Source organism: Octodon degus, unplaced genomic scaffold (genome assembly GCF_000260255.1).
Source record: "Octodon degus isolate 3935 unplaced genomic scaffold, OctDeg1.0 scaffold00320, whole genome shotgun sequence".
NCBI classification, from domain to species: Eukaryota; Metazoa; Chordata; class Mammalia; order Rodentia; family Octodontidae; genus Octodon; species Octodon degus.
Genome location: NW_004524896.1, coordinates 1,018,342 through 1,030,184, shown reverse-complemented (window position 1 = coordinate 1,030,184; position 11,843 = coordinate 1,018,342). Strand labels below are relative to the sequence as shown.

The 11,843-nt window shown below is 49.9% G+C and overlaps 2 protein-coding genes across 2 annotated transcripts in view; both read left to right on the top strand.

The window, feature by feature from the left end:
- Positions 1 to 295: 295 nt before the first annotated feature.
- Positions 296 to 11,843, top strand: part of LOC101568956 (leukocyte immunoglobulin-like receptor subfamily A member 6) — a 241,548-nt gene continuing 230,000 nt past the window's right edge. Inside the window, exons 1-5 of the mRNA XM_023707950.1 lie at positions 296 to 338; positions 489 to 524; positions 704 to 988; positions 1,121 to 1,423; positions 1,738 to 2,022. Coding sequence (XP_023563718.1) covers positions 305 to 338; positions 489 to 524; positions 704 to 988; positions 1,121 to 1,423; positions 1,738 to 2,022 — 943 coding nt within the window. The 5' untranslated portion in view covers positions 296 to 304. The remainder of the gene's footprint in view (positions 339 to 488; positions 525 to 703; positions 989 to 1,120; positions 1,424 to 1,737; positions 2,023 to 11,843) is intronic.
- Positions 2,650 to 3,596, top strand: LOC111814453 (leukocyte immunoglobulin-like receptor subfamily A member 6; the record flags this gene model as incomplete). Its single annotated transcript, XM_023707963.1, has 2 exons — positions 2,650 to 2,947; positions 3,192 to 3,596. Coding segments are annotated over 2 exons (615 nt in total), but the record flags the coding sequence as incomplete, so codon positions are not given.

Here is an 11,843-nt window from a genome sequence, read left to right as displayed (position 1 = left end):
TATATCTATCCCAACCACTTTGAATACACAGATACAAAATGGACATTCATTGGTATACCCCATTTTTTCTAAGTTCCGTTATTGAATATTTATAGGTGTGTAAACTCAGCAAAATTGAATTTAAAATTTTTAAAAATTAAAAAAATAAAGCAGCATGGGTGACTGCGGATGTCAGCCTGCTTCCTGTGGGCCGCTCGGTGTGATCACCCTAGGAAGGGCAGAAACCAATTCCCAGCTGTGAAACCCTGTGTCAGGCACTTGGTATCACCTATGCAAACAGTCTCACCCAGAGGTAGGAGACACCATGACTGCCACACTCACAACTCTGCTCTTTATTGGTGAGTAATGAACATGGGGATCAGAACCCCTAGTCTGGAACCCCACAGCCAAGCTCTGGCGCATCAGGAGACCAGGGGCTCTGGTGGCTCCAAGGATGAGAGTCCTGCTCAGACTGCAGGGTAAACTTATCACTGTAAATTCTCTTCCAGGCCTGGGTTTTGTCCTTAAGACAGGAGTGCAGACAGGTGAGTGTCCCCAGTTGTCTTGGGTCCCTCCTTCTCCCTAGAGACAAGCATGCACACCTGGGCAGTGCAGAACATAATATGTGTGGGCTGGTTCTGGGAGGTCCAGAGCGTCCTGGGGCTGAGAGCTGGGATCTAGGGGGAAGAGGAGGTCCTGGGACCCAGCTGTGCTTTCCCCGCAGGAAGCCTCCCCAAACCCAGGCTCTGGGCTGAACCAGCAGCTGTGATCAAGTGGGGAGCCACTGTAACCATCTGGTGTGAGTCGACATTGGGGGTACAGGAGTACATTCTGAAAAGAAGAAGATTCCAAGGGCCATGGGGCATAGAGAGCCCTCAGCAGCTCAGGAACAAGGCCAAGTTCGACATCCCATCAATAACTGATGATGATGCAGGACAGTATCTCTGTTACTACCGCACAGCTTCTGGCTGGTCACCATCCAGTGATGTCCTGGAGCTGGTGGTGACAGGTGAGAGGACACTCAGGGTCCCAGTCTAGACACTGCCTTGAGGAAAGGGCTGCTGTCAGAAGTTTACCCCCCTCACAGCCCAGCTCTGGTACTATGTGAGTCCATCTCTCACACTGTCTCCCTCTCTCCTAGGAGTCTATGGCAAAGCCAGCCTCTCAGCCCTGCCCAGCCCTGTGGTGACCTCAGGAGGGAAGGTTACCCTCAAGTGTGGGTCACAGGTGAGATTTGACAGATTCATTCTGACTGAGGAAGGAACAGACAAGCTTCCCTTGGAACTGAAATCACACCAAGATGGCAATGGACACTTCCAGGCCCTGTTCCCTGTGGGCCCCGTGACCCCCGAGCAGAGGCGGACATTCAGATGCTATGGCTATTACAGCAGAAAACCGCAGGTGTGGTCAGAGCCCAGTGATGCCCTGGAGCTCCTGCTCTCAGGTGAGTAAGCCCCGGATTTTTCCTTTCATAACTGAGGACTGACCCAGAAACCTTCACAACACCTGCTAGCAAAGTGGATGTGGTGCCCAAGGTTGCTGAACTCAGTGACAGGGTGCGAGGTAGAGTGAGACCAGAGACACAGGGACCAGGATGGGAGGGGAAAGTACAAATGAGAGGGTCCAGAGGGTGCTCTGTCAGCAGGCAAGTCCTCGGGTGTCTTCTGCTCCTTCCGGGTCAGCCTTAATGCCAACTCCATGCAGGACTCACTGTGCACAGTCAGCACACAACACCCCTGTTCACTTGTTTCCTTGCAGAGATCACCCCAAAACCCAAGCTGCAGGCTCAGCCAGGCTCTTTGATACCACGTGGGAGTCCTGTGACCCTGTGGTGTGAGGGGACCCTGGAGGCCCAGCAATACCATCTGTACAGAGAGGGCAGCCCAGCCTTCTCAGACATACAGACCTCTCCTGGGCACAGGAACAAGGCCAAGTTCTCCATCCCATCCATGACAGAGGATGATGCAGGGTGGTATCGCTGTTACTATAGCAGCCCCGCTGGCTGGTCACAATACAGTGAGGCACTGGAGCTGGTGGTGACAGGTGAGAGGACTCTCACGGTCCCAGCCCAGGCTCTGCCCTCAGGAATAGGTCTGCTCTAAGGGATGTCCCCTCTCACATCCCAGCCCTGGGGAGGCATGAGTCCATCTCTCCCACTTCTTCCTTCTGTCCTAGGAGTCTACAGCCAACCCAGCCTCTCAGCCCTGCCCAGCCCTGTGGTTACCTCAGGAGGGAACTCCACCCTGCAGTGTGGGTCACAGCTGGGATTTCTTCAGTTCATTCTCACTAAGGAAGGAAGAGAGAAGCTCTCCTGGATGCAGTACTCACAGCAAGACTCCAGTGGTCACTTCCGGGCCCTGTTCCCTGTGGGCCCTGTGACCCCCAGGCAGAGGTGGATATTCAGGTGCTACGGCTATTACCAGAAAAATCCCCAAGTGTGGTCACAGCCCAGTGCTGTCCTGGAGCTCCTGATCTCTGGTGAGAAAGTCCTTTCTTTGACCCAATCACACTGCAATTCCTGAAGAACTGACAGGGCCCTAGGACAGAGGCTGCTCAGGAGGTAGATGTGTCAGGACATCTATAGACCTGAAAGCTTCAATGGGACAGTCAGGTAGACCCACAGGGTAGGACAGGATGGCAGCATTGAATCCCTAACTCTGGCTCCTCCTCCCCTCAGGGCTGTCCAGGAAGCCCTCCCTCCAGCAGGGCCCTATCCTGGCTACTGGACAAAACCTCACTCTGCACTGTCGCTCTGACCTCAGTTATGACAGATTCACTCTGTCCAAAGAGGGGGTTGGTGACCTCTCTCAGCGTCTGGGCTGGCAGCCACAACCTGGACTCTCTCAGGCCGACTTCTTCCTGGGCCCTGTGGGCCGCTCCCACGGGGGCCGCTACAGATGCTACGGTGGACGCAGCCTCTCCTCTGAGTGGTCAGCCCCCAGTGACCCCCTGGACATTCTGATACCAGGTGAGGAGCCCAGGGCTCAGTCAGGGACCCAGACTCTGCACAGGCCCTGCTAGAGAAGCCCAGGAGATGATGGCCATGGTGAGGGTAGGATGCCAGAGAAGGACAGAGACTGAGAGCCAAGGGAGGACTGGAGAGGCAGAGTCAGGGGAGACAGAGACAGACAGAGATGGAAGGGCCCCTGAGACAGCCCTGATGAGGCCTCAGGACAAGTTGTACTGACCCTCACTATCTTCCTTCTCTCCAGGACAGCTCCCTGCCACACCCTCCCTCTCAGTGCATCCAGGACCTACAGTGTCCTCAGGAGAGAATGTGACCCTGCTGTGTCAGTCACGGAACCCAATGGACACTTTCCTTCTGTCCAAGGAGGGCGCAGCCGATGCCCCCCTGAGTCTGAGATCAGTATCCCAAGCTCAGCAGTTCCGGGCAGAATTCTCCTTTGGAGCTGCGAGCTCAGCCCTTGGCGGTACCTACAGGTGCTATGGTTCTTGGGACTCCTCTCCACACCTGCTGTCACAGCCCAGCGAGCCTCTGGAGCTCACCGTGTCAGGTGCGCATGGCTGAGCTTAGTGTCTCTCTGACCATGTCCCTGGGCAGCCGTGTGCTACATGGCTGTGCAGGTCTCTGGGAGAATCAGCTAGAAGTGGACTCTTCCTAGGCCTGTGATCCCCATCCATCCTTGCTGTCTGGAGTGTGCCCTCTGAGCGGAGGCCACAGCACATGTGGAGATGTGCCAGAGTCCACCCTGGGGCAGCCCAGCCTGCTTTCCCTCAGATCCACATCCCAGTAGTGACCTGATTCACACCCTCAGAACCTAGCCCCACAGCAGGAGCATCCAGGGGTCTTTTCCAGTATCCCATGTCCAGGCTGCCTCAAGCCACTCTGCCCATCTCAGTCCTGTTTCCATTCTGGAGTCCACAGGAGTCTTGTGATAAAGGAGAGGGAAAGGAATATGGATCGTCTTGGCTCAGAATTGAGGCTGCATGTAGTGGGGTCAGAACTGAGGGAGATATTGGGTTCCAGCCTAGATAAGAGCAGCCGCAGGAGTGGGGAGCAGTCAGCCCAGCCCCTCACCTTCCCACCCCTCCTAGGAAGCCCTGAGGATCGGCCCCTCCTGCCAGAGTCTGGACCCCAGGGTGGAGAGTGAGAGCGCTGCTGGAGCGTTACAGACAGGGGCTGAACTGTTGGGCTGGCTCAGCCTCCTCTAGAGATGCAGACTTGGAGCAGCCCCTCCTGGGTGTGCCTCAGTGTCTCCAGGTGTAACGGGTAGGCCTGGCCCAGACCTTCAAGTTGCTCTGGTGGTGATCTTGCTGTAAGCCCTGGAGAGGCGGCCTCCCAGGGAAGCCTCCAGGCCCCCAGGCTGCGGGGATCCTGTCCCTCTGCACAGTGACGGTGATGGTGTGCAGGGATGGAGCCAGTTCAGAGTGTCCAGGCTCCTTTCCAAATCAGGGGCTCAGCTTGAGAGAGAGAGCATGGCTGAAGCTCCAGCTCCCTGTGTTAATCCCCATCCAAGCTTCCTGTTGCTTCCCTGGGCTGGCCACTCCCTTTCCAGTCTCAGACTCCTCCTCCGTAACCTCCATGCAGGGGTGGTGAAGTCAGGTGGAGGACTGGAGTGTGTGAGGCAGTGTTGCAAAGACGGCCTGTGGGATGAGCATGCAGGTGCTCAGGGAAGTGGCAATGCTTCTCTTTAAGGCCGCGCTCCCCACCTGCAAGAGAAGAATAAAGTTGCGACCTGGCTTTCCAGGTCCTGCTCCCTGCTGCTGCTGTTCCTCCTCCTTCTCTTTCTATACTGGCATCAGCGAAGAAGCAGGAAGGCAGGTGAGCAGGGAAGGTGGCACCTGGGCCTCAGAAAGGGGTGTGAGCTGAGGCCCACAGGGAAACCTTTCTCAGGGAGAAAGCCTTCACAGTCCCCTGTGCAGAATCCAGGACAGAGAACACAGCACAGAGCACATGGTCCATCCCGTAGGAGATTCTGGTGTGGGGTTAGGGGTCCGAAGAGGGAGGCACCCCAAGGTCTCAGCGTCACAGGAGCAGGGGGATGCTGGGACTGAAGGCTGAGTCAGACTGAGCCCAACACTGAGCCTGGGGATGTCACACAGCTGCCTGGCTCTGTGTCCCTGCTGAACAGGGCACAGCCTGCGGTGAAAGATCCCAGGACTGTGGCCAGCAGGTGACCCCCCTTCTGTCTCTGCAGATGTCACCTCAAAGGACACAGAGCATGAGGATGGGTTGAAGCTGAATACTCAGGTGAGACCCCGCCCCACCCAGGGCACAGGGTCTTCCTGTCTCCCGGCTGAGCCCAGGCATGGTGCTGCACCACTCAGCTGCTGCACCACTGAGCATTCACGAGCCCTCCTTTCTGAAATCCCAGACCTCTGCCTCCTGGGACCCCACATGCTTCTGTTTTCCTGAGTCCTTGGGGTCCCCTCCCACTGACCCCTTCTTCATTCTCAACCTCCGCTGTCTGTTCCCCAGGAGAGTTAGTGAGAATCACGACACACACTATAGTAAGGTGCACACTGAGTCGACGCCTGCGTGGAGAGGACTGTGCAGACCTCTAATCATCCAGTGGTGCAGGCAGAGTACAGAGAAGGTGCAGAGGTCCTGAGGAATGAACTTAGCTCCTTCAGGAAGATGAGCCTTGTGGCTCAGCCTGGGATCAGGGCCCGACTCTCAGCATGCAAGGGCAGCACTGCAAGAGTGAAGCGGCCAGAGTCTCTAAGGCTGTAGGAAACCTCTGAATGAGGAACAGAGGAAAGGTCTGGCTTAACTTCTGAAGAATCCTCCAGGCCACCGTGTGGCAAACTGGATGGAGGAGATCCGCCTGGAACCAAGGAGACCCCATCTCTTCTCTGTGTCCCTGCTGCAGAGCTCACCTGATGAGGACTCCCAGGGAGCAATGTATGCTGAGATGGAGCACTCAGCAACAAGGAGTAAAGGGGCCTCTCCTCCTTCGGGCCTGTCGGGGCAGCTCCTGCACACCAAGGATGGCCATGCAGCGGAGGACAGGCAGATAGACGCTCAGGTGGGTGCTGCAGCTCCCAGACTCCCAGACGGCTGTGGTGCCAAGCACAAACCTCCTCTGTCCCTTTTCTCTGTTTTTTAAATTTTATTCAGAAAGAAATAGCAATGAGACAGTTTCAAAACAGGTTAGTAGGACTACTGGACTATATTGGATTACTTTGCTGATGTCACACACCTACAATTTTTGAATGGCAATGGAATACAGGTCTCTGACAAAACTAAACAAAAAAGAGGGATTAAATGAAGGACCATTTTGTAGTGAAAAAATACACACACACACACACACACACACACACACACACACACAAAATAGTTAGAGTAGATATACAGCTACTCTCCCTTCTCTCCTGCAGGGTCTAGAAGATGTGACCTATGCCCAGCTCTGCGTCAGGATGCTCAGACAGGGGACAGCTGCAACTCCTGCCTCCCAAGACGGGTCCCTCCCAGTGGAGTCCAGTGCGTATGCTGTCCTGGCGCCCACTCATCCAGGAGCTATCCCAAAGGACACTGAGTGATGCCTGCACCAGTGACACCCGACAGAGACGCCAGAGATTCTGGGACAGACGTGGCTCTGCAGTCAGAGAGAGCTCACATCTCTGTGTTGGAAGCAAAGTTGGAGATTATTCAATAATACTAGAGTAAAATCTGAAGGGTACAGTAGATACTGGGAATAGGAAATGAACATGTTCAGAAGGAAGGAGTGAGTGAGGTGAGGAGAAGGGCAGGAGAGGGAGTGGGGAAAGCCATATAGCTCTGTGGATAAGCAGGATGCCTTGGACAATTGTACCTGGGATTTCTCTTTGTCTGTGGAAAGTAGCAGCTAGTGCTTCATTTATTTTTATTTTCTTCTTAATTTTTCCCTTTTTTATACTTTTTTTTCTTTTTTTCCTCCTTCCAGTTGAAGACAACGCTATGCAATACAACAAATACTGTGAAATGCATATATTTTCTTTAATGAAATTATGTATCATTTGTCTTTTTCCTGTTTTAATCCTATTTTGTACTCTCTTTAAATAATAATGTAATCACTGAATGAATGATAAATAGAATCATGGGAGAGGATGTGTGAGGTGGATGACAAGGTCAATGACAGCCTGACACAGCTTAAGTAACAAATGAGAAAATTATGAACCGTGGTTGAACATATAGGAAAATATTCTGAAAAAATCATAGGACCAATATGTCTGATCAAAAATCTAGAAAAGTACATGAAATAACTGTAAATAGAGTAAAAGAAAATATAGTCCTATTGGATGGTAATAAGGACCTAGAAAGAGCTGACACAGGCATCAGCATCATAAAACAGCAGACATCCAGACAGACCCTACATGCACTTCACAGATGCAAAAGCAGGACATTATGACTAACTTTGTGCCACATGTCACAAAATGTACATGCAACAGAGGCAATCCCACAGACAAAATTTACTTTGTGGAGATAAACAGAAATCTGAGTCATCTCATGAGTGTTGAGAACTTTGACACCGTAATTAAAACACTTCCCCATGCAAACTCCAGTTCATCCTTGAACTAATAATTTTTACTAGTGATTTCTTTCACATCCAAGACATACTTCAAATCACAAATTTCCACAGACATTTGTTTGCAATAGACAAAGAGAAAATACAGCCCTACATATTTTATCAGACCAGGAAAGTTGTTATACTAAAACTTGACAAGGAAATTCCACAGTGGGAAAGTCACCTTCAGAACTCTCGCATCAACCCAGATTTGAGTCCCTAAAAGTAGTCTTTCAATCAGACATGGTGACCCTCGTCTGTCATCCCAGCTTCATGGAAGTTTGAAGGTAGAGGGTTCTAGGTGTGAATCCAGCTGGGTCACCACAGAAAGGTCCTGTCCCAGCCTTCCCAGCAGTGAGGTGGGAAGCATGCGCCAACATGCCTGTTTGGGGGGTCCTGGGGCTGGCATGGCATATGGTACCAGCGATCAAACTCGGGACCTTGCACTTCCTGTGCAGGCACTTAGACAACTCTCTCCCAGCCCCTTTTTTTTCTCATCTGAAAGGCAAAGTGGCTTAAAATTTTAAAGTATATAGACTTAATGGGACACATTTATATGACTTGTAAAAGTTGTCCTGTTGACAGATGCAGAGAAGTCTTTTATAAATCATTCACAATAAAAATAAAAAATCGCCACGCTAAGGAGAATTTAGCACCATTTACACAGATTGTTCAAAACTGGTGGCTCCTCTTACCAGGGAGACTGTGACATCCACCCTCAGGATGGGAACGGCTCGAGGACGTTCACCGTGTGGCTTCTCTTCTGCGCAACTGGTTATACAGCGAGGTCGGCGAGTGCAGGTGTGAGTGAACATCACACTGTCATTCAAAGGAAACCATAGTAGGAGTGAGACAAAACATGACAGAGTCCCTTTACTCTAATGAAAGGGGACGTTTTCAACATCTCTGTGATACTGGGCCAAAATGTCAGGGTCAGTTGCACATCAGACTTCCAGCTGTAGATGGGGATAAAGTGGAAGGAGGTCGCCCCATTCCTGTGACTTTATCCAGGGAGATGGATTGGACACGTGACCGCATAAGTTGTAAGACAATACTTTTGTGGGGATTTCACTATTGAGTTTGAGGTCATTTCTTTGCAGCAAATATGAAAGTTCTAAAAGCACATATTTTCAGGGTTGCTGCTAATATATAGCACTATTGGTCAGGGACCACAGTGTGTACAGTGGAGTCTCTGGGAGTCTGATGCTGGTGTGTGACTTGCTCAGAGAATGCAGAGGCATGCAGAAGGCTGCTGCCTGCAGTCATGGCGGAAAATCAGTAAAGCTGCTGCTCTCTTGGGACAAGATAACATCTGTTAAGGAGGCTCCGACAATCAGAAACAGTGCCGTAGACACAAGTGTGTTCGTGGTCAAGAAAATACAGTTTCCCATCACCTGTTCCATGTTCCTTGGGTATGCTTTGTTTCTTACCTTCTTCTCTTGCTTTGACCATGTCCCCACTGTTCCCTGAATCCAACACCACCTCCACTCTTATGCCTGTAACTGCTAAATAAAAGGCCATCCCGAGAGGCCTTTGTCTCTGCCTAACCAGGTGTATTGATCTCCCAGACTCTTGTAGTTTCAAAGGTTTTCTTCTTCTTTATCAACCCCTGTTCCCTCAGTCAGGCAATTGGGGACGTGATCAGTCCCTGGAAACTGGTGCTTGGAAGAAGGAGGACTTTAGGCTGAAGCGAAAGACCACAACTGTGGGACAGAGGACAGGAGATGAGGAAGGACACTATGGGACAAACTCAGAGTGTCTGAGGGAAAGTGAAAGCAAGCATGTGGCACCTGGGAAAGATTTCTTAATATAGGATAATGGGGCAGAATTTGTCAGCAGCTCAATAAAATTTTGTGCAATTATTCCAGATGTTATTAAATCAGGCCAGCACCAAGGTCAGCGTTCACAAACTGTCAAGGATGTCACAGGAAATCATTAAACTTAATCCATGATATTCATAGGTGCATTAAGGTGAGTGAAACCTGAAACAGGGATCAGGCTGTTTGGAATGAACAAATCTCCCCAGAAACTGTTTCTCCACGGGACTCAGTACGATCAGTTTTGGGTCCACTATGTACATGACCATCTGGTGCTCCTGCTCCCCCTGCAGAGAAAGGGGAAGAACATAGACATAATGGTGTCACAGCCACAGCTCCTTCTTTACCAGAGAAGGACCTGGAGGCTGAGTCAGAAAAGAAGAGACCCCTTGACATGAACCCCCATTATCTCAACTTGAACCTTGAAGCCTCTTGCTGTCTAAGCACCAACCACTCACTCTGGAGGCTACTATGGTATGGGGTATTATGAGGACACGCTGCTTCCGTTTTATAACCAAGCCCAACCCTAGGAATCAACAGCAAATGGTCCATGAGATCCAGGGAATTGAGCACGAAATTTCTAAGCAGGTGAAGCAGAGCGCTGTGAAAATAGAGTTCCGGGACCAAGCACCCTGGGACCTTTGCATTCAATTTTGGAAGCTGCTACATCTGGATCCATAGGATGTCAAGAGGCCTTGCTCACTCCTTGTCAGATGTTCTTTATCTTTATCTCACTGTCCAATCATAGAAAGCTGTGGCTGAGTCAGCTGCTAGGAAGAGACCTGGAAATGGAGCAAACTTCCATGAAGTAATGTTACTGGGAACAGGACCTTTTCAAGTCCTTACATAGCAATTAATTTATCATAATGAGGCTATGAGCAAATTAGCCTATTAATGAAAATAGCTTGGGGTACTGCTCCTGCAGATGGGATGCCAGTCTCATATTTTACATATTTAACAAAGATACAGAAAACTATTTACTCAATTTACTGCTGGAATGCAGGAAGCACTTCATAGAATAACAACAGATATCTGTATTTTTCTGCTTAATCTTGAAAGTCCCAAATATGATTGTAAACAATCCTTGAGCCCAGTCAGATCCCACAAGAACTTTAGGAAATTATGTAAAAGACTCTCAGGATATAGGAACTGAATCTTCAAGAGCTATATAGGGCCAGTCAAAATAGCTCAGTGTGAGACCCAGTCCTAGCCCAGGTCTGGTGAGTGTGAGGGAGAGCTTCCTGCTACCCTTTGCCGGTGGGAGCAATGCCAGCCCAGGCGCAGCTTGGGCCAGACCCTCTCCCACCCCAATGGGATGAACCCCACCACTCCGCAGCACCTCCCTCACACAGGAGACCAAGTAGGAATTTCTGCCACGTTCCGGGAACCCCCAGACCCAGTCCTAGCCCAGACTCAGTGAGTGTGAGGGAGAGCTTCCTCTCCCCACTACTCCACCTTGGCACCTCAAGGCGCAGCTCAGGCCTGGCATACATGCCTGGGGTGTAATCCTGTAGCTGAAATCCCTGCAAAGAGTGTAGAGGACAGATCTAACCAGCTAGTCAAGGAGCAAAAAACCTTGCCACAGGGGCAAAACAGGTTCACCCTCAAGGGCAGCAGTGGGAAGGAGCTGAACACAGCAGCCAAAACCAAACCACATACACCTGGATAAGTCGAAACTTTGTACAGCTGCACCTGAACTTCACTATGTGCTAAGGTTATAACTACAGCAAAGATCTACAACAAAGGTCAGAAGACAGTGCTACACAAAATGACGAGAAGGAACAAAATGCAACCTCAGAACCCAAGCCCACCAGTAGCAAGTGCAGAGGACATTAATACAGAACAAATTGGAAATCACACAGCTGAAAGCAATGAATCAAAGGCTTCTGAAATAAAGAAACAGCTGCAGAAAGGTACAGAGGACCTCAGATTGGAAATAAAAAAAAAGAAATCCCTGAATTGATCACATCTGCACTAAAGAATCAAATACAGAAACAAGGAGGAAACCCAGTGCCCACCCAGAACAAGTGCGGAGGACACTAACTCGACTCAAAAGCATGAATTAATAGTGTTGATAGCAAATAAGCAACAGCAGAAAGATATAGAGGAAATCAGAGCGCAATTCTTTTCTGAAATAAAAAAAGAACTTTCAGAACTCATAGCATCTGAAGTAAAGAGACAACAACAGAAACATAGGCAGGAAACCCAATCTGAAAAAAACACTGTAGTAAAAGAATTTCTAACTGCTTCTAAAGAAGATATTGATAAAAAAATAGAGATTAGAAAATTCACAGATTCTTTGAATGAGCAATACATGAAAGAAATAGATCACATGAGGCAGACTCAAAGAGATATAGAGGAAATTAAAATTTCAATCACAAGCTTGCAAAACCTTTTAAGTGAACGTGAAGACAGAGATCAGATCTTGAAGATGCTGGTGTAGTTAGTGAAAAGGTAAGAAAGGATCTCTTAAAAACAACGAGGATGCAGGAAAGAATAATCCATCACCTGCAAGATGATGCAAAGATGAACAATGTGA